This window comes from Antechinus flavipes, chromosome 2, assembly GCF_016432865.1.
Source record: "Antechinus flavipes isolate AdamAnt ecotype Samford, QLD, Australia chromosome 2, AdamAnt_v2, whole genome shotgun sequence".
Classification (NCBI taxonomy): Eukaryota; Metazoa; Chordata; class Mammalia; order Dasyuromorphia; family Dasyuridae; genus Antechinus; species Antechinus flavipes.
Window position 1 is genome coordinate 654991655 of NC_067399.1, and position 22953 is coordinate 655014607.

The 22953-nt window shown below is 47.1% G+C and overlaps 1 protein-coding gene across 1 annotated transcript in view; it reads right to left on the bottom strand.

The window, feature by feature from the left end:
• Positions 1 to 6: 6 nt before the first annotated feature.
• Positions 7 to 22953, bottom strand: part of LOC127552088 (core histone macro-H2A.2) — a 59910-nt gene continuing 36963 nt past the window's right edge. Inside the window, exons 3-9 of the mRNA XM_051982547.1 lie at positions 19467 to 19573; positions 14238 to 14435; positions 12500 to 12610; positions 10162 to 10261; positions 7611 to 7700; positions 3237 to 3411; positions 7 to 821 (exon numbers count right to left, since the gene is read on the bottom strand). Of these exons, the coding sequence (XP_051838507.1) occupies positions 656 to 821; positions 3237 to 3411; positions 7611 to 7700; positions 10162 to 10261; positions 12500 to 12610; positions 14238 to 14435; positions 19467 to 19573 (947 nt within the window). The 3' untranslated portion in view covers positions 7 to 655. The remainder of the gene's footprint in view (positions 822 to 3236; positions 3412 to 7610; positions 7701 to 10161; positions 10262 to 12499; positions 12611 to 14237; positions 14436 to 19466; positions 19574 to 22953) is intronic.

Sequence of the window (22953 nt, forward strand, 5' to 3'; positions counted from 1 at the left end):
TGGATATCTTTTTTTTGCCTTTTTTTTCTTTTTTCCTTAAAAAACAAAACAAGCCTGAAGAGAAACATTATCAGAAGTTACAGAGATTATTAGGGGGAGAAAACATTGGAGAAAAGCACCAAGTGAAAAATGTCTTTCAGATTTGTCTCTCCGACATGGAATGTAGACAACATACGAAACCAAAGTCATTTGTCATGCCCTCCCCTCTTGGAAAAAGAAAGAAGAACAGAAGATTTTTTTTTTTTTTAAGAATTTTGAAAGTTTTTTTTTTTTTTTTTGCCTGTAAAAGTCAATGCTACAAATCTAAAACGAGGTCTGTCCTTGGAAAATAAGTTCTAAAATGACAAGAAGACACACGCGTAGCGATCCCGGGGAGGGGCCGGGATAATGTGGGACGGAGGATAGTGAAGGTGAATAGAAAATGGGGCGGGCACTTTTCATGGAGGATTGGAATAAGTAACAGCACAAACCGCTCCCCCCTCTTCATGGTGGGGAGTGCTCCTTCTCCATCACCTGGGGCTGCCTCCATCTCCCACCCTCTCCCTCTTTTTTTTTTTTTTTTTTTTTTTTAAATCAATGCCCAACTCTTATTCCAAGCCGAATCTCTTCAGATCCCTGTGGAGGGAGAAAACAAAGAGGGTCTGGCTGCGGAGGGCTACTTGATGTCCAGCTTGGCCATCTCCTGCACGTAGACACCGATGCTCTCGCTGTCAAAGAGCAGGAAGTAGACGTTCTTCAGGGATGAGGAGCTGGAGTCATCGAAATGGGCAGAGATGGCCTTGAGGGTCACCTGGGCTGCAGTCTGTTTGGGAAAGCAGTTTCTGCATAAAGAGGGGGGAGGAAGCACAATTATTAAATGTGTGTATGCATGAGATGTGTGTTTATAAGTGTATGTATGTGTGTGAATGTGTGTATGGTGTGTGTAAGTGTATATATTGAGTGTGGGTCTAAGTATGTGTGTGTATAAATATGTGTGAGTGTGTGTGTGTGTGTGTGTGTGTGTGTGTGTGTGTGTGTGTGTGTGTGTGATGGGGAGGAAGTGCCCTCCTAGAGCTATTGGTGACTGATGCTTCACTGCTAGAAGAGCGCCTCTGAGGCAGTGACATTTTGCCCACAAAAACACCCGAAGATGGAGCATTTTGAGTCGCTGCTCTCAGAGAGCAAGGCTAAGTCATGTTGGCAGCTTTGCCCTCCGTAGGCCTCGGTTTCCTCTTCTGTAAAATGGGGACAGGCATTTTCTACTTTTCAGCAGCCTTGGATCAAGTGGGAGCCCAGAGCCCCCTGGCTGCTCAGGATCCGGGGTTCCATGATCCCATAGGACAGAGAGAGGGAAATGTAAAAAAGGTAACACTAATAGCTATATACTGACCAAGTGCTCTTCTCACAACCACCCTCTACTGAAGATTGTCCGAGTATTATAAGAATAATAATGTCTTTCTTATTTGTACTTTGCATTTGGGGAAACTAGCTACCATCAAGGCAGACTTGCTCGGTCACCAGTTGGTGCCAGGACTCACAACCAGGCCTTCTTATTTAATTCAATTTTATTTTCAGTTCTAAATTTTCTCCCTGACCCTGTTCCTTTCTCCCACCCATTGAGAAGGCAAGAAAAATCAAATATATAAATAAACCAAAAAATATTTCCACATGAGCCACGGCCTCTTTATTCTGAGCTTGGAATTTTCTATGGGCTGTTTTGTAGAAGGTTCTTTCCTTGGCCAGTGAAATCCAGGTCAGGTCCCTTAAGCTAACCTAAGCAGTGACGGGCCACTTACAGTGTGATAATCTTTGTGGTCCAACAGCCCCGGCCTTTCACATGAAATAGGTCCTGAACCTTCTCCCTGACTGGCGTTAGATGGAGCTCCATTTCCAGAGTGCTTTGCCCCAGCCATCCTGCGGGGTGGGCAGGGGCTGATGTATTCTCTCCAGTTTATAGACGAGGAAATCAAAGCGTTGAAGGGACAGAGCTGGGACTCACACCCGGATCTCAGCCCCTTTCTGGCTCCCTTTCTGCTCCAGCCTTTTCCTACGATTTTTTGTCACTTGAAATGCTTCTTTCTGAAGACCTAATGAGGACACTGAGGCAGGACTTTGAGGGGCTTTCAGAGCTGGGACCTTCTCAAGAGAGTAGACTATCCATCTGTCTATGTCTCTATGTCTTTCTATCTATCCATCTTTTCTATCTACCTTTCTGTCCAGCCATATTTCTATCTATCCATTTATATATATCTGTCTCTCCATCCATCTCTTTATCTGTTCACCTATCTACCCATCCATGTATCCATCTCTATATCTATCCATTCAGCTATCTATATTCACCTATCCATCCATCCATCTTTTTTTTGTTTTACTTTTTGCTGAGGCAGTTGTGGTTAAGTGACTTGCCCAGGATCACACAGCTAGGAAGTGTTGTGTCTAAAGTCAGGTTCTCCTGACATCAGGGCTGGTGCTCTATCCACTGCACCACCTAACTGCCCCCATCCATCCATCTATCTACCTATCCATCTCGCTATCTATCCATCCATTCCTCTATCTATATCTATCCATTTATCCATCTATATATCTCTATTCATCTATCTATCTATATTTATATATCCATCCATTTAGATCTCTCCATCCCTTCCATCCATATCTATCTACTTATCTGCATATCTATCCACCTAGCTATGTATCTTCCTTCCTTCTTTCCTTCCTTCCTTTCTTCTTTCCTTCCCGCCCTCCTTCCTTCCTTCCATCTCTCTATCCATGCATCCATCTATTTCTATCTCTCTGTCTGATCCTGATGACATTTTCTCATAAATTGCTCAGGCCTTGGTAACAAGGAAAGTAAATTACAGACCTCTCTGGGGTAGACAGGCTCCCTTTGGGGTTTCTGATGACAACTTTCTCGGTGGCTCCGTGTGTCTGTACTTTCCTCACCCTCCTCCCTCTTTCTAGCCCTAGAACCGGTATCTTCTGACCAGCCTGGGCGTTGCTGCCTGGTGCTTTGAGCCAATAGCTGCTCAGTCAGCATCAGCTGTCTGTGCCGCATGTCTGTGCCGCGTGTCTGTGCAGCTTCAGAGCTGACCCGGAGGACCTTCCCCGTGCCGCTGGATCCTGCTCTTAATGAGGAAGTTGTGCTTTTTCTGGGACACTTAAAATATGCTAAGAATCGCCAGGCCCATCTGGCTCCTGTACTGAAGGGACCGAGGGACGAATGAATAAGGCCGGGGGACTGTGCCGGGCCTGGGTCTCACCTGCCGCTGGGGAAGGGCGGGAAGGCCACCGACTTGAGCTTTTTGTCCTCTGCGGCCGACAAACAGTTCTTGATGGTCTCCTCCAGCTGCTCTTCGCACTTGTCCGAGCCCCACTGAGGGATGTGACAGTGGATGACAAATTTGGCTGCCAGGCCACTGGACTGGCTGACGATGGCTAATGCACACAAGGGGAGTGAGAAATGGGACCGTTATCTCTGAGGTCTTCATCCCAAACCTTGGGGAGTCACTGAAGCCCCAGGGGGGCTTGGGGTGGGGCCGGTCACTAGGGCGCCCGAGACCTAAGATTCCATCTGTGCCGGTTCCCTCCCCCACCCAAACCCCCATGTGATATATCTTATTTATACTTTTCTGTACTCACCTTCTCACCCAGCAGCAGAAGGGAAGCTCCCTGAGGGCAGGCACTTTCAAACAGTGAAAGCCCCACTGATCAATGTCAAATAAGGTAATTAAATGTGCACTAGTGAAATAAATCATTTCTCTCTTTTTCTGTATCTTAAATGTTACCATTTTAATGATTTTATAACAACATATGAATGTTATAAAATGTTATTGTTGGGGCAGCTAGGTGCAGCAGTGAATAGAGCACCAGTCCTGAAGTCAGGAGGATCTGAGTTCAAATCCCACCTCAGATACAACACTTCCTAGCTATGTGACCCTGGGCAAGTTATGATTTTTGTGTAACCTCAGTTTATCCTCTTTCAACTTAAATTCAGTTTAATAATTGAAGAGATATTTTATCAAGGCTCTGAGCTAAGTACTAGAGGTGCAAAGACAAAAATGAAATTGCCCTTACTCTCAGGGAAGGATCTCAAAGTTTATTTTCTTAAAAGTCACAAAGCAGATACAGTACAGGGCCTGGAATCAGGAAAATCTGAGTTTAAGTCCAGTCCCAGACACTTAATAGCTGTGTGATTCTGGGCAAGTCACTTTGCTCTGCTTGCCTCAGTTTCCCCCTCTGTAAAATGAACTGGAGAAGGAAATGGCAAACCACTCTAGCCTTTTCCAAGAAAACCCCATATGGGGTCACAAAGAGTGGGACACAACTGACCAAGAACAAAACATTCTGGCAGGTGGCTAGAGACTAGGCTTGGAATGAGAGAAACTCCTCATGAATTCACATCTGACCTCAGACACTGAATGACTCTGCTCAAGTCACTTCACCTGTTTGTCTCAGTTTTCTCATCTGTAAAATGAGTTGGAGAAGGAAATGGCCAGCCAGCGCAGGATCTTTGCCAAGAAAACTGCTAATGGGGTCGTGAAACGTGACTGAATAAATGGGCTGAACAACACAACTGGTGCTGGGCTCACGGAATCTTTTTATTTTTCTTTTGGCTCACTGACTGCTACAGCCACTGTCAGACCCCAAGTTCTGGCTACGACCCCAGGCGATGAGTTTCCTTCCGGCCTGCCCCTATGTCCCGGAACAGGAGCCACAAGATATTTCTCAGCCTCCAGGATCTGGCTTGGCAAGAGTTCTTGGGGTTCTGGCTGCTCCGTGAGGGGGAGATCGGGCCCACTTCCCAGGGGACACTCGTAGCAAACTTAGTCAGACTTGCATTGCAGGCTATAAAAACCATCTTATGGGTTCACTTGAAACGTTTTGTGTCAAACGGGCAGGAGTCCCTCTCTCCCAGGCTGGGGAATACGCAGCGATTTAGAGATGGAAGGACGCTCGGAGAGCCTTTATCCTTCTCCCTAATTTTACAGATGAGGAGCCCAAAGGGGAAGCGGTCTGCCCATTCGGCCAACTGCACTGGAGCCGGAATCTGAACTCGGGTCCTCTGACTTGGGTGCAGCAGCCCAGCTGCCCCTAATCAGTCATTTCTGTGACTTAGAGGAACTCCCTGGAATCACCCACTCTATGTCCAGGAACTCCCAACAGCTTCCACAGTAAGGTCCTTGCTTATTGTATTGTTCCCAGGAGAATGGAAAAGCCCTCGTTCTCCATGCTGCCCTGGGATGGAATTAATCCAGGGACTTAACTACGTTAACAAGAGGGGCGTGCTTGTGGGGAGTGTGCCAGCCTTACACAGTTGGTGTTGGGTGCCATCGATGTTGAGAGAGTGCTGCCCTAAAGACTGGGCTTGGGTGTTTTTGGAGTGATGGGTGTTTTGGGGTGGCTCAGGCATTTTTGGGGTGGCTCGGGTGTTTTTGGAGTGATGGGTGGGGTAGCTCGGGCATTTTTGGGGTAGCTCGGGTGTTTTTGGAGTGATGGGTGTTTTGGGGGTGGCTCGGGCATTTTTGGGGTGGCTCGGGCGTTTTCGGGGTGCTGTGGGATAGGTGGGATTCTCACCGAGCAATGCTCTGCGCCAGAGCTCTGTCCGGACTGCTCTGAGCCCCTCCCAGGAGTTCTGCCCAGTGCCAGTCATTTCAGGGCAGCCGGAGCTGGCACAGAATCCACTGTATTCATTTGTGACCAAAGCAGCCCAGGCCCAACGGAAGGCTGCTTCAAGCTCCGGGTCCTGTTGTCTGCCCTCAGGGTTAAGTGGAACTTTCAGGTGAGGAAAAAGCTTCCGATCTTGTTCACACAAAAACCACTGAGACCTTCCCTTGTATCCCCAGGGCCGAACAGAGCCCCTGGCGCATAGCCAGTGCCTCATAAATGCTGGCTGTCTGATTAAATGGCCACAGGGAAGTGACTTACTCTTTGAGCCCCTGTTTCCTGATCTGTAAAATGGGCTAACACAACGCTTGCAGCACTGACCTTACAAGTCACGGGGAGGCTGAAAGGGGACGATGAACACACACACCTTACAGTGTTAATGTCGTTTGTTACTAGAATTTCGAGAATTAAGCGACACCATCACCGTAGTACATTAGGAAAATGGCTGAGCCGGCAGAATTCTGACAGGAGTCAGTGTCGGGCAGCGAGGTGGCTCAGGGGGTAAAGCCCGGGACCTGGGTCAGCATGGCTCCGCTTAAATCCAGCCTCAGACACTTAGGCTGGGCAAGTCATTGAACTGCTGTTTTCCTCAGTTTCCTCATCTGTAAAATGAGGTTAATAATAGTACCTACGTCCCAGGGGTTATTGTGAGAATCAAAGCAGATCATATTTGTAACACGGTTCAGTGCCTGGCTTATGGTGGTGCCATATAAAGGTTTACTATTATTATTATTATTCTCATTGCGGACCACACTGTTCTGCCAGATGTCCAACTACACAAAAGTGCCGTCCGATCCCTGCAGGATGTGGCGGGAAGAATTAGGGGACCTCAGTTCTGCTTCCTTGTGAAAGGAAAAATGGACATTGCACATCTTCACTCCTCAGTGTACTTGTCTGCGAAATGGCCCCAATATGTTACCTCCCCCAGAATGATTGTGAGAAAAATGCATTGTAAACAGTGGGCGTTTTTTGTTTTGCTTTTTGCAGTCGGTTAAGTGCCTGGCCTGGGAGCGCCCAGGTAGTCAATGTGAGGGACTGGGACCACATTTGAAGTCAGGTCTTCCTGACTTCCGGGCCCTGCTACAGCTGCCCCTGGAATAGTGTAATAGGAACGTGGGCTAAGGTCGCTGAACAGAATCTAGCTACACGAATGTTTATTATTATTATTATTATATTCTGACTGCTGACCCAACACTGCTCTGCCAGACGTGCAAGTACACAGAAGTGCGGTCCAATCCCTGCACGCCGTAGCAGACGGAATTAGAAAGGATTCTTAGTTGGCCCCCAATATGGAAGTGAAAGCAACCACAATTACACCGAATTATTTCAGGTAGAATGTGGCCAGACGGGTGGATCTTCCCACCGCTACGGCGCCGTCACCCCCCACCCCCATTTATCAGGTGATTCCAGACTTCCCTGCTCTGAATGCATTTCACCTGGCCCTGCCGACGCCGGCCCTAAGCCCTCCCCCTGACTGTGAGCTGGCCCCTTGCCACCGGGGCCCGGGGAGGCTTAGTGCCTGGTAAAGGTTTCCTGAGGGGCGACAGTGCCCAGATTCGGGCTCGCGGTGGCATAACAAGGGGGCTTCGGGTCTTGTTTCCTAAATTAAGTGCAGGCTCACAGGACTAGAGCCAGAAGGGGCCCCAGGAAGGTACAGTCCGAGAGGGGTGACCCGCCTTGCCCAAAGTCACAGGCAGAAATGGCAGAGCCGAGCTTCGGGCTCCAAATCCGGAGACTGCGGACTCAGCTCCCTTCCCAGGAGACAGGGAGGTCCACGGGGCCAGGGGAGCCCCGGACCCCAGGGGGCCCGGGTCACGGGCTACACCAGCTGGGGGCACACTTCACTTCCTAATAGAGAAGCGCCTTCAAGAACAGTCCACATGGATCTGGTGGAACCGAGGGGGAGGGTTTCTGGCACACTGCCCCCACGTTTATGGGCAAATCGCCCCCCAGAGCCGGGTGGGCTTTACCTTCAGCCACTTCCAAGGGTCCTTGGGATTTGCGCAGTTCCTTGACCGTCTCCAGGAATTCCTTCCCACCAGCTTTTTCCAAAGCTTTACCTACAGAGGAGAAAAGAGGGACATCCAGTTCTTCCTTCTTGAAAACTCAGTGGAAGAAAAAAGGAGAAATAAGATTTCTTCCAACAACCACAGAAAAGTAGCCTTGGAACCTCGGGCTGGCCTGGGAAGCTTAGGCTAGCCTGGCACCCCGTGGGAAGGGGGCGAGCCCAGACAGCCGGGCACCGGGCAGGCAATGGCTCTCCGTGATGCATGCCTGTCCTGCGTCTTGTATGCGTCCAGTTCTTCGACTCTCTCAGGTAAAGGGCTAACTTTTGACTTCTGCCTGGCACACAGTAGGCAATTAATAAATGTGTACAGATTGGCCAAAGCAGGCGATACCGAATGGACACGGGGCATCTATGTGACACCTCTGCGGTCTGGCATCCCAGGATTTGGGCCTGGAGGTTTCTTCATCTAATTAAACTCTCCCGCTTTGCAGGGGAAGGAAGGAAGACCCCGAGAAGGGTCTACTCAGACAGTCATGGGGACACTGGGTAACAGTTGGGAACCGGACCTGGAGCCGGCACTCTCTGACTCTGGAGCCAAAGTTCATTAATGAGAGGGCCTTTGGAGCTGTGAGCGGGTCCTTGGTCTGCACTCTGTATGGCTGTCTATATACAGATCCGTCTATACAAAGAAGGGATTCTGTGTATCAGAATCAGAATAGAGGGATGGCCTGGAGTCAGGGAGACCCAACTTCCAAGCTGGCCTCCGACACGGACCAGCTGGGTCATCTCGGACAAGTCATTACCTTTAGCCTCAGTTTCCCCAACTGTAAGGAGGGATGATAGCAACACCTCCCATGGAGTTTGTGAGCCTCAAACAAGCTCATATTTGTAAATGACTTAGCCTAGCGACTCAGGATGATGTTTCTAAATACTTAAAGGAAATGCTCAATTTCAGTTAGAAGTTGCTGAAAAGAAAGATGTATTTCTTCCCCTCCCCAAGTTCTCTGAAATGTATCCAGGGTTGGATGATCCTTCAGGAGGCCTGTGGACCCCACGTGAAGAACCCCTAGATCACATGATTTCTAAAAGTCCCTTGGACATCAACCTGTCAGAGTCCCTTATACATTCAAAGTTAGAATGAGGCTTCCTCTAGATTGATTTAATCATGTAAATTAACAAAATAGCTGAGATTAACTCTTAATATGTTATTGTAATAACTGCCATACCAGGAAAATTGCTTATTTTTACAACTATTAATTGACTAATTAATTAAATTTAATTGAAATTAAGCCATGATTACAAAACAGATTTTGCTCTTTCCAAGTGAGCCCACAAGAACGCCAAACATGGAGCTGAGAGATCTGTCGTTAGTTCCCAGCTCCATTGCTTCCTGGCTAAACATTGCTAAGCCACTAAACTTTCTGAGTCTCAGTTCCCTCATCTGTAAAAAGGGGATAATAAAACCTATACTATTTATGATTCTGTTATTTTTCAGTCATGTTCAACTCTTTGTGACCCATTTGGGCTTTTCTTGGCAAAGGCACTGGTGTTTTGCCATTTCTTTCTTCAGCTCATTTTACAGCAGAAGAAACTGAGGCAAACAGGATTAAGTGACTTGCCCAGGGTCACCCAGCTAGTAAATATCTGAGGCTTGATTTGAACTCAGGACTTCCTGGCTTCCAGGTCTGGAACTCGGTCCAGTGAACTATCATAAAATTGTAAATCCTAGCAATAAATGTGAGAATTGAAGTCACTGGCCTACAGCTACTCAACCTGTATGTGTCAGAAATGCGATTTTGAACCCGGGCTTTGGACTTCAAGGTTACTGCTCCATCCAGGATTAGACACTGAATCTCACTTAGCACACGGTAGTTGCCTAATAAATGCTTTTTTTCGAATATGGAAAATTACTTTTATTCATTTTTTAAAACAATAGCCTTTTATTTTCAAAATTTATGCAAAGATAGTTTTTAATATTCACCCTTGCGAAACCTTTGTGCTTCAATTTTTTTCTCCTTTTCTTCCCTCCACCTCCCTCCCCTAGACAGCGAGCGATCCAATATAGGTTAACATGTGCAATTCTTTTATATATATATATTTCCACACTAATAAATGCTTATTGAATGAACAAATGACAATCATGACCTAATTCTTTTGATATCTGTTTCTTTTTATTCCTACTCCATTCTGAGTATTTGATACTTTAAATGAAATTTAATTTTTTTTGTCATTATTATTATCATTAATCATTATCATTAATAATGAAATTATACACAGAAAGTAAATATAAAAATGACTGCTGTAAATGGAAAGACAAGTGCTAGGTAATAGTGAACATAAGCTGGCAGTTGGAGCTAAAATGCGAGGCAGTTCTGGGCAAAGCGTCTGCTATGTAATCTTTGGTTGTTCGGCAAAGGTGGGCTCATTGCTCCACACCGTAAATGGCGAACCACGTCAGCCACCTCCTAACAATGGACTTCAGCAACGTTAACGTGAACCTGGAGGAGTCTTACCTATATCTTCCTTGAGGTCTATTTCAGCTGTGGTCGGATGGACGATGCCTTCTACTCTCATGGAGCCAATATGGCTGATGTCGCTCTGTGTCAGGGACAGCTGGGGAAGGAGAAAGAGGGAAATATGGACCACGTTCGATGAGAACGGAAGCGCCTGGTTTACTCCCGAGCGATTCACCATTAATCTTCATACGGATAGATTCAGTGACTGGCGTTATAGACCAGCCTTGCTTTGTCTCCTACAAGCTTCACCTGGTGCACATCCAAGAGAGCAGGACTAATGATTTCTCCTGCTGGAAAAGGGCTTCTTAGCCCCACCCTCCCCTTTTTTCTTCTGTTTCCATAGAGAGCACCTTCAGGAGAACCTCCATTGAACACCAGCACCAGTCAAGCACCCCCTTGACCAGTCCCGGAAGAAGAGCCATTTCTTCTGTCCCCAATTCTAGCCCCTTCCTCCTCCAAACACAGACACTATCGGGAAAGCCCAACAGAGCCAACAAACGACTTTGCTTTACTGAATTTGAGGGCTCTGGGGTTCTGACCGTGCTCCTTTCTAGTACTTTGTCCTTTGGGCCACCCAACTGGAAGGCTCATCTGTGTGTTGAGAAAGAAATACTTTTTCAGCTTTATTCCGTAAATGGTTGGAATCTTGGACTCATAAGAACCTGAGATTTGAATCTCAGCTCTCTCCCCTACTAACAGTTAGTAGGACTACTGAGCATTTCAATTTTTAGTTTTTTAATTTATTTGACATTTAAGAAGAATTTACTGTCTGTAAAGTGATAATAATAATAACATAATATTTATATAGCGCCTGTTCTGTTCTAGGTACTTTGTTAAACACTTTATTATTCTCATCTGATCCTCACAAAAACCCAGCAAAAAAAGGATGTGCTGCTATTATCTCTATTCTATAGCTGAGGAAACTGAGGCAGGGGCCACAACAGCTACGAAATAGCTGAGGATGGATTTAAACTCAGGTCTTCCTCACTGCAAGTCTAGTGCTCTAGCCACTGTGATACCTCGCTGCTCCCAATAATACTTGTACTATTTACCCCAGGATGGTTGTGAGGTTCAAAGACAGTAATAAATGTGAAGGGCTTTGCAAATCTTGATGCTCTCTCTCCCTGTCAGCTATTACTCCTTCTATTATTACCACCACCACCACCATTATTACACTACTACTACTACCACTACCACCACCACCACCACCACCACTGCTTCTCCTCTTCCTCCTCTTTGTACACTGGGAACACTAATGTCCCTCCCGTCTCACAGGGTAGTTGCAGAAAAATACTTTATAAACCTCAAAACATCAGAAAAATGGGAGCTCCTACAGGGTGGCCTAATTCCTATGAAAGCAGAGAGCAAAAGGGCTCCCCTCAGCCTGGCAGGTTCTGCGTCCTTTCTCCCTCTTCCCTGCTTTCCCTCTCCACATCTCTGAAATAGCGAGAAGCTCTCGCCTTCATTTCTAATCTTTACGGACAGCAGAGAAAGAAGCTGCTGCTAGGAGGTGTTCCATGGGATCGCCCTTCCTACCATGGGGTCTCATCTACTGTCAGGAGGGACACGGAGGCATCATGTGGTGGTGGGAGAAGCCTGCCCCCAGGGGTCACCTCCTGGCCCTGCCACTCATTGCTGGGTGACCCCTGGCAAGGGCCTCCCTCCAGTCCCTTCCCTCATGATCAATGCCTGAGGTCCTCGCCTTCTCTAAGTCCTTCCAGCCTTCACGTGCTGTGCCGCCGAGAGACTGCTATCAAAGCTGTCTTTGATAACTGTGCGTTTCCGAAGGCATCTTATTTCATGACTTGCCAGATAAACTGCCTTCTCAGTTTACATTATGGATGTGAATTTGCATATGTGGCCGGGCAGCTTTCACGTTCTCCAAGACGTTTAAAATGCATTTGTTTTCTTTTCAAAGAGCAGAGAACAGATTGATTTCCTATTGAATAATTAATTTTTAACACAAGGGATATTTAATAAAACATATTTCTATTTTCTGTCTTAAAACCCAAACCCAAACTAATTACCTCAAGCAGCGTGAGGCTGACCTGGAGACAGACCATTCTTTTTGTGTGTGTGTCTGGGGGTTTCCTAAGAAAGCCACAGTTCTGACTGATTTATCTACCTGTCTGATGCCCATTTTTACTTTTGCCCACAGGCTGACTGCCGTGCGACACAATTTTGGCTTTTACAGCATAGTTCCCATTTATAAAAGCGAACAATCCAGGGCAGCCCGGCTCGGTTTTGTGTGGCATGGGGCAAGACCTACCTGCTGATGAACAGGTTGTACAGTTCGGTTGTTTTTACAACCTCACACTAGGACTAGTTTTATTACCTTCTGCCCTAGAACAAGGCTCTTGGAAGAAAGGATGGTGAATCCATCCCCAGGCCCATCTTCGGATGTCGAATTCGAGGCTCCTTCTTTGTCTCCATCTTTTGCTTTGGACTGTTGAGGGAAATCAGAAGGACAGACAGATGGGAGACTGGGCCAGGGCACACTGCGTAGGGTTCCTACCTCTGCTGTTACTAGCTGAGCTAAAAAGGGCTCGGGCTGGTGATTGAGGCAAAGAGTGTTTTGTCCTTCGTTCTTGAAGAGGACCATGATGTCGGGGAGGCGACACCATGACGCAAGTGAGTTGGACTGAAGGGAGGGAGGGCTGGGCAAGGTCACCGGCCTCACTGTCCCCTCCAGAGCCCTCTGGTCCGGTGGCCAGAGAGCAGGAGGCTGGTGGTGGCCCTGGGTGCAGGGGGAGACCTGGGCCTTTTTAAGCGGAGGTCTTTAACTGGTCTAAGTTTGATGCTGTACCAGACTAAGGCTGGGTAAGAAGCGAGGCAGAGAATGGCTGCTTTTACTAGTCAGAAACAATTCAGCCTGGATGGTGACGAGGTTCAAGATTTCTGGTCAGCCACGACTGCTGTATACATTCACTCTGAGGCAATCACGGCCAAAATTAGGACCAAGGGGGCTTAGCCTGGGACCCCTTGTTGGCCAATCAATGAGAGACTTTGGGTGATTTGGATTTAAAGCCTCGTCCTTAAGAAAGAAATCTAGCCCATAAACCCCCAAGATACCTTGGGAGGGTTCAGTGATTCAAAAAAAAAAGTTATTTAAGAGCATCCATAGGTAAGGGTATAATGCCCCATGTGGACAAAAGGAGGGAAGGAAGAAAGGGAGGGAAGGAATGGAAGAAAGGAGGAAGGAATAGAAGGAGTGAGGAAGAAAGAAGGAGGAAAAGAGGGAGTGAAAGAGGAAGGAAGAAGAGAGAGAAAGAAGAAAGGAGGAAGGAAGAAAAGGAGGTAGGGGAGAAGGGAAGGAGGGAGACAAGGACAGAATAAAGGAGGGCATTTTGCTAAAAAATCTTAATTTCTTCTATTATTCTTCTTTTATTATTCAGATTCCTGTGAGACTCATTCAAGGCTCACTGCAATCTGAGACCATTGCCCCATCCATCCTTATTTCACACTCTATCCTGCCAACAATGTCTGGAGTATCTTTCTTTTCTTCTTTTACTGAAAAGAGGGAGGAAGGAAGGGGAGGAGGGCCCTTATTGAAGAAGTTAATCAGAGACACTGATCCCTCCCTTTCTACCATGCCATGTGCTTCTTCTCCCACTGCAGATCAGAGTAATGACTTGCAGGTGGCCAGGCTTATGGAATTATAGGCTCTGGAGGTGGGAAGGGCCTCTGAGGTCCTTTGGGTACTTCTCCCCCCCTGCCTGGAGGCAAAGAGCAATGGCTGGGGCAGGTGGCCATATGTATTTTGTTCTCACTGGAGTGGGGGACAGCATGGCCGAAGGGACCCATATTAGTCAGAAGGCCTAAGTCTGGCACTTAAACGTGACCTTGGGCCCATCCTTTTGCTCCTCTGGGTCTCAGTTTCCCCATTTGTAAAGGGAAGGTTGAATTAGATTCAACTCCAGAGCCTATGAACTTGGGCTACTTTATCTTGCTCAGTCCCTAAAGGCTGACACGTCTTGCAATTCGAATCCTTGCTACTTTCTCCAGCTCCCAGTCCTGAGGGACGCCAGCCTTTCAGCTGGCCAGGCTCTCCCACCTCGGGGCTCTCAGTTTACCTTTTTGGATGTCCTGGGCTTGGCGGCTTTGGCTTTTTTCCCACCCTTCTTGCTTGAAGTCGATTTCCTCCCTCTCTTCTCTGGGGGAGGGGAAAGGATCGTTTCCGACTTGCCTTTGGCCCCCCGCTTTTTGGCCAACAGCTCCGGATGAATCCTGGGCAGGACGCCCCCACTGGCAATGGTCACTCCCTTTAGGAGCTGAAGGGACAAAGGGCAGGAGAGAGCATGGCAGACATTCCCAGTGCAGCACCTTTTTGTCCACGAGCTACTCTCTGCCTCTCTAAAGAGCCGACGACTTCCATAACTGAAATGTCTGTATCCTCACTGACCTGTCACTGCTCTTTCCCTGTTACCAAGACCCTCTGGGCCCGTGGCCAGAATGCGAAACGAGGGAGACACGGGAGCCTAGGAGCCGCTCAAGGATTCTGGACACGAGACCCTCCTTCACCTCTGTCGGCACAGGGCCTGACACAAAGCGGGTTTACTGACTGGTCTCTCTGAGAAGTGTGACGAGAGATAACCATGGACAGAAGGCTGGGCTTGGCGAGGGAGGCCGGGCTTCTTGTTCCACCCTCGGGACAAGCTGGAGGGTCTGTGGGGCCAGGGAAGACCCTCGCTCTGCTGACCAGGAGTCACCCCCGGACACCGAGGGCATCGCTCCCCTAGGGGTTCCCTTTGCCAACAAAATAATGATTCTGGGCCAAAAAACTGGACAACAGCTGAGGTTGGAGTAAAGAGGAACTGGCCCTGCTGGCTTCCTAAGGCCTGCAGGGAGTGTAACTGTTGGAGATGGGACACTTCCCATGAAACGCCCCTGGGGCTGCTGGGAACCCTGCAGGACGGCAGGATCCCTTTCTGATGGGATGACTGAGCTGGGAGGTGATGTGGCTACTTGGATTAAAGCTTTTGGTGAATGAATTCCTGCTAGTGGAAGAAGCAAGAGGACATTTCTCCTCTGCTTTATGTCAGGTGTGACAAAGTTACACAATCACCCACCAAAGAGCTAAATCAGCGTGCACAGTTCTTAGCGCTCAGTCAGAGATGTAAACTACGGGCCGGCCTTCATCATTTTGGGAGAAACGAGGACCTGCCAGGACACCGAACGAAAGCAGGTGCCACGTCGGGAACGGCTTGGGGCTGAGGCAAGAGAGCCAGTCAGCACGAGGGAGGCAGAGCGGGCTGGTGTGGGATCCCACCACCCAGCAGCTGGCCAGCCCGGGGGGGACCAGAGAAGCACCATTGCAGAGGCAGAGGAGAGAGCCAGACGATGAGCCCTCAAAGACTCCCTGCTGATGCTGGTAGCCGCACCCCTGCTGATGCAGCATCTGTGTCAGGGGCCGACCCAGGTGAGGGAGCTGCTCTAAGCCCGCACCAAGGCTCCGACTCTCAGTTCCAGCAAAGGGAGAAAGGTTGCTGCGAGTTCCCCTTGCTACCTGCCCTTTTAAAATTCGAGACCACTTTCCCCAGGAAAGTGAGTGTGTTTGTGTGTCTGCATATCTCTATGTCCTTACATAAACATATACTATCTAGATCCATATAGATCATTTATATCTACCGTGTTTCCCCGATAATAAGACCTATCCCGAAAATAAGCCCTCCCCTTACTGTGTAAGATTCCTCTAAAATAAGCCCTCCCCGAAAATAAGCCCTATTGAGATTGCTACTGTAGTGAAGGTGATCCCCTACACTACACGCTACATTACGGTACCCTCTGTATGCACCGTCTCTCCCCCCTCCCCGCCCCCCCAGTGAAACGCATGCCGCGCTCCGAGTGCATCCAATCAGAGCTGCAGCAGTGAGCGCGTCATCCTGTTCTTCCCCAGTGATTTGCTTGCTGGCGCCATTGAAAGCATTAAAATAAGCCTTCCCCTGAAAATAAGCCCTCTGGTGTTTTTTCTGTCCAAAAAAAATAATAAGACAGTGTCGTCTTATCGGAAAAACACGGTATGTCTATACTGAGATATATCCATACTGACATCCATAGCTATGTATATATACTAACTATAACAGTATATACTATTTATATCTGTATACTATAGTGTACACTGTACTATGATTATATTTACTATTATACTTATGTATATATATATATATACTATTTAAATCTATATATACCATTCATATCTGTCTATATTATAGTATATCTATATTTACTATTTATATCTCTATATGTTTGTATTATCTATATCTGTATATACTGCTTATAGATATAGATATGCAACTACATACAGACAGACATAAGTATGGAATCTATATTTGTCTATATTCTTAAAGCTTATAATTGTACCAAGACCCTTGGGACACTATGTGTGTATGTATACAGCATATATATGTGTGTGTGTGTGTGTGTGTGTGTGTGTGTATCCACAGACACATAAATGCATAAGTATAAACATTTTTGTGTATACATGTGTGTATCACACACACAGACACACAAAAGAAGAATATGTCCTAGACTGTTGAGAGGGGATTGATTTTGTACTAACGTGTTCTCATTATGTCCCCTTAAGAAAAGCTTCTTTCCAAAGCTAACGAACTCTAGTTGGCTCATTTTGATAATCATTGGGGAGCATATCGAAGGGGGCTTATGAACCACTTGAATAGAACAAGGGTTCCACTACATAAAACAGTAAGCTACTTTTGAATCCAGTTTATCAGCGTTATCCCTAGAACCCTGAGAGGAGGAGAAGTTAATGACTTCTGGGGTCCCCAGCCTGCCAGGGGCAATGGAAGCTGGGAGAGGAAATCCCAGGATAGTGGGGAACTACAGTATCCTCATAGAGAAGATGGAGTATATGGGCTTAAAACGGGCTGAATGGCCAGACTCCAAGAGAAGTTGTTAATGGCTCGGTGTCAGTGTGGCGGGTCGGCAGTGGCGCGCCTCGGGGTCTGTACTTGTCTTGTGACATTTTTGTCAATGACTTGGATAAAGGCATAAAAAGCACGTTCATCAAATTGGCAGATGATGCAAAGCTTGGACAGATGGCTAATAGTGGATGACAGAGTCAGGATCCAAAAGGTTGGAGAATTGGGAATGGAATAAGATGAAATTTAATAGATAAGATTAAAGTTGTGCGCTTGAGTGTAAAAATTAACTTCACTGAGGAAGTGTGGAGAGGCAGCAGATGTTCTGAAAAGATCTTGGGGTTTTAGAGGACCACAAACTCAAGGTGAGCCAGCGGCATGATGGGACAGACAAAGTAAAGGGCATCTTGGACTAGAGCAGTTCAGAGCCTTCAGGAACAGGGAGCTAAGTGCCCCACTGCTGGGCTCACCAAACCTCATCTAGTTCTGAGTGCTGTCCAGAGGTGGACCACCAAGATGGTGGAAGACCTAAAGATTCTGACACAGGAGTTCTGATGGAAGGAACTGGGTATGTTTGGCTGGCAGAAGAAAAGACTGAGGGTAAATAAGAGAGATGTCAAAGGCTGCCTTGTGGAAAATTAGGTTCCCTAACATTTGGAAGAACCTTCCATTAGAATGGGCTACTTCATGGCGGCCATTTTTCCCTCCCTATTTTTTTTTGTACTGGAGATTCTTTTCATGTGTGGTTTGGAATCGACAGTCACTGGGGACCTTTCCAACATGCACATCCACTGATTCTCTATGTAAAGTGATTTACAGACCTTTAAACGCTATATAAATCTTAGCTTTTATACAGATAAATTATTTCTAAATAACCAGGGCAAAGAAACTACAGATAAATACCCAGGGTATCTAGAAATGTATAAACATTTCAAGGCAAAATGTTTTATTTATTATTATTATATATATGTGTGTATATATTTGTATACATAGCTTTATTTGTAACTAAAGGAAGCATTTATAGGAAATAGCAAAACAATTCTGTCATTATTAACATATTGTTTCTATGGGTCAAATCTGCAAGCCATCAAAAGCGATGGGGAAAAGCATGGTGGGTATCGGTGGGCTTGCAGTGGGTCACCAGGGGTAATGATTGTACATGGAGAAAAATGGCATCAAACAGGACATAAAATCAACACCCCAGAAGTGACAGAACAGGAGGAAAGCCGCCAGGATACTGGGTGGATCCTTATGGCAGATTCATGGAGAGGCAAGGATTGAACCAAATGAAAAAGGCACCAATGGAAGGAGCATCCACCTTACGGCGATCACTAGTCCACGGAGAAATTAACAAACGATTGGGGGTGTCTGTACTAAAGTCTCCTTTGAGGAAGACTCTGGGATCTTGGGCCAGTTAAGCCGGTGTTGGGGCAGAGGGTCCCCGCGAGAGTGTCAGAGGTTCACGGCCCACTACCTGTGTGACCTTGGAGGAGAAATTTAACCCTCTTGGGCGTCAGTTTCCCTTTCCTGAGAAGGCACCCGGCTGGATGTTCTGAGGAATCGTCACTAAGTGTGTGCACTTAGGTAACATGCCTTGCAAAGCAGGAAAGCCACTGAGTTAGTGCTCAGGGTCTGGCGTGTGACTGTCTGAGTGGGGAGGGCCGATCTTCAGACAGCTGGACACCAGGTGATGGGTTTTTCAGCCAAAGCAGTACCTAAATCTGTTAGGAAATGGAGGGGCTCTAACCCGTGCCCTTGGGAGAAGCACTGGGACCAAAGAATCACAGATTCTTGAGGTACTTCCTAGGCTATTGTATTTATATAGAGAGTTAGTTGCGCTTTTTTGGATATACAATGCTTTAGATGTATTTAAGGAAAAGAACATGCTTTTCGGAGCTGCCCTCCGCACTGCATCACTCACTGCCGAGGTGTGCAGCTCCCTTAAGAGGTGAAAAGGCTTCAGCCAAAAAGGGAAGCATTGTGCCAGCCTTTAAAACAGGATGAGATATGAAGCTGCAAAGCTGGCTTGGAGCTGTCCGTGAGGGACCCGAATGGCCCTTGAATCGGACGTTGAGGAGCCCCCCACTGGATGCTGCAGGCCCAGCGTGGTAGGGGGCCAGCGATTGTTCCGGGAGGAGGAATAAGGGCTGGGTGCTGCCTCTGAGAGGAGACCTGTGTGGGTGGTCTTGTAGAGGCCCTGGAGGGAAGGAGGGAGCTCTGAGGTTTCCCAGCTCGGGGGGATGGGAGGATGCTGGTGCCATAAACAGAATGGGGGGGGGCTCCAAGACTTCTGTTATTTCTGTCTGCATCATCTAAGTCAGATAACTGTGGCTCTGTGGAATGTGTCTCTGACCAGCGGCACCCCCTGGGTGGGCACTGCAATGCTCGCAAGTTGGGCACCGACTGTTTTCATCTCAGACCTACCTGGTTTAGCTCCTCATCATTAGCAACTGCCAGGAGGATGTGTCTGGGCGCGATGCGGGCCTTTTTGTTGTCCCTCGCAGCGTTCCCGGCCAGCTCTAGTATCTCAGCTGAAAGCACAATGGGCACGAGGGTCAGTGAGAGTGAGGGGCAGGAAGCCCAGCAGCCGGGCACCCGTTCTGTGCTGGCAGAAATGCCTGAACAATGCCCCGAACCCAGGAACTTTTTGTTGTCCCCGGGGTCTACACCGTCAGTCTGGGGTGGGAAGAGATGGATTTCTGATTGGCTTCTTAGTTAGAACTAGTGGGGACAGAAGAGTCAAAGCAAGTCTCTCTTCTCTTCCCTCTCTCTATTTCCTCTCCAATGTCTCTCCACCCCTTTTTCTTCCCCCCCATTCTCTCTTCTCTTTTCTCCTCGAATTTTTTCTCTCTCCCTCCCACTTTCTCTCCCTTTCCTTTCTCCCCTCTTCCTTCCACTCTCTCTTCTCTGCACTCCCCTCTCTCTCCCTCCTTCCCTTTCTCTCTCTCTCCCCCTTCTCCTTTTCTCCATGCCCCATCTAAGCCTGCCTCTGGTCTAGAAGATGGCTATCATTAGCCTCTGGGTGGGAGATGAGAGAAAGCGAGGGAGTGATCAAGGAGTGTAGGAGATGGAGCTCTGGAACCCATGCCAGACCTTGTAGACCTGCAAGCCTGTTCTGCCAGCCGGCCCCGAGGACCATCCACTGGGACCCTGTCCAACAGCTGCTTGACCCCAAAGCGAGACGCTGGCTCCTATAAGCAAGCTCTGTCCATCATCTAGGCTGTATTTGGAAGTTCTTTAGGGGGGAGATGCTTTACCTGTCCCCTAACTTCACACCTTCTTTCTTAGGCTTCTGGTGACTTTGCCATGTGTGGCTTCTGGAAGCAGGGTCACCTTTCCCTGAGCCTTATCTCGGACTCTTCTTGTCAATTAATTAATTAGCACTTATTATCTACTTCCCTGGTTCTTAGTGAGTTCTGAAAACACAAGAAAAGGGGAAAATAATGCCCATCTTCCAGGAATTTATCCTCTAACAGGGGAAACAAAATAGATACAGATATCTATCTGTCTGTCTATCTATCTATCTATCTATCTATCTATCTCTATATGTAGATATAGAGATAGATAGGTCTATGTAGAGGGCTGAAACTCTGGAATCTGTCCTTGAATCAGACAAGAGAGCACTTAATGCTACTTATTCCATGTGAGACAATGGCTCTATTAGCACATATCTGGATGATGGCTCTCCTCACCATTGGTGCTTGCTGAATGTTTGGTAGTAAGATAATTGTAGGCAAGGATTGGAGGGGGTGGGGAGAAGTCAGAGTCACTTGGCTGCAGGAAGAGGAGGAGAGAGGCTGGAGAATCCGGACTCCAGAAGCCAGGATACATCTTTGGCAGCTTATGGGCTTCCTTCACTTCTCCCCCTAAAGACCAAGGACTTTGATTTATCCTGACTCTGGCTGCTCCCGAGGCCCTCCAGGGAGCTAGCCTGTACCTTATAGATATCTATCTATTTATCTATCTCTATATAAATATAGATATAGATATATTCCCAGGTGTGGGAAACAGCCAGTGCAAGAGGGAGCCTTTTGTGTAACGAATAGGAAGTCAATATGGCTGGATTACAGAAAGCACCGAGGGGAAATTCTTGTTAGAAGACTGGAAATAGAGGGAGGGACTGGTTGTTTAGAGGAGGCGGCCAAATAGGAGACTTTACTGTTGATTCTCCCCATGGCAGGGAATCAGTGGAGTTTAGTGAGTAAGCAACAGGGGCAAAACCTGTATTTTAGGGAAATCACTTTGACAGCTCTGAGGAGAACAGATTGGGTGAGGAGAGACCAATTAGGAGGCTACTGCGGTGGTCCAGACTGCACTAGGGGGAAGCAGCCAGGCAAGCAGAGAGAAGGGAGTAGGTGAGAAATGCTGTGAATGTGGGAAGGACAAGACTGGGCAACCGAGCGGATATGTGGGACGAGTGATAGAAAGATGCTGAGGAAGGTACTGGGAGACCAGAAAGATGGGGAGGACTTTGATAGTGATGGCAAATTCAGAAGAAGGGTTGATTTATGGGAGAAGATAATGAGTTTTGTTTTGGACATACTGAGCTTGAGAGAAACTTAAAGAAATTCGCACTACAGTATTAATCATAATGCATTACTCAGACACTTAAAGATTTTTAAGCTGGAATATATCTGAAAAATAATCTATTTAACCTCTCACCCCCTCATTTTTAAAGGAAGAAACAAGGCCCAGAGGAGTTAGTACCATTTCCACCATTGCACAGTATAGTAGTGATGATGCTGGGTACCAAAAGGGAAATGTACCACCAAGATAGAATACTTTCTAAATTAAAGAGTGCAATCACCACTTGGAGATGATCTTGCTCTCCCAAACTAAAAACAGGCAAAGTAAAAACCTCCTAAATTATCAACAAAATCAACTAAAAATAAAGATCCGAAAACTAAAATAGCCTCAAAGCATAAATAGAAGAGTCAGAAATCAAACAAAAGTTTAATTTCAAAGTGAGAGAAATGGAGCTAAGGAGGCAGGGCAGACACAGGTACTGGGGCTTGTCCCCTAGCAGGGTTCCTGATTTGCTGTGGTCAATCTCAGCAGTCACAGCAATGGTTACACAGTGAGCAGTAGCCCGACAATGAGGGGTCACAGCAACAATGCCCCAAGTCTGGTTCCTAGTAGGACTTCATTACCAGAACGTGGATGCAGCAGGTGCTTGTCTGAGCTCAAAGAATACGGTAATTCTACGAAACAGTTCTGGGGTTCTGCTGTGGCAGAGATCATCCAGAAGATTTGTGCAAAGGACTACTGTTAAGTCAAGCTCACATTTTACTCACTGGGCCTCCATTCTGGAAAACATGGTGTTTCCTTATATCTTGACACTAGCATTGAAAGGCTTGGAGATTTGCAAAATACTTTCCATGTTAAGTCACTTGATCCTTGTACCATGGAAAGTCTGCTTTCCCCTATTTTACAGCTGAGGAAACTGAGGCAAATAGCAGGTAACTGACTTTCCCAGGGTCAAACAGCTAGTAGTGTCTGAGGCCAGATTTGAACTTCACCACCTAGCCCAGAGTAACCGAAGTCCGAGAAAAAGGCATGCATCTAAGAACTGGAAATTAAAACAGGAGCAAAATTATAATGATCGAAACAAACCATCAAAACGATAGAAGTACTTAAAAATAAGGACAAGGAGGACCTCATTGTGTGCTCCTGTAGCAGGACCGGGAATCAAACTGAGATCATCCATCGCCAAACCTGAGGCTCACTCTCCTATATGTTCCTCTACTCCGTGCATTGGAAGGACCCTTTCACGGCTCTCTCCTCCATTGGCTGGTTCCTCCTAGAAGCTCCATTTGAAGGAGGATGCTCAGGATGTCCCTGCTTTGCTTTTTTTTCAGGCTGCTCGGCTGAAATATCTCCACAGGACGCTCTCTACCATGAGCTCACATTT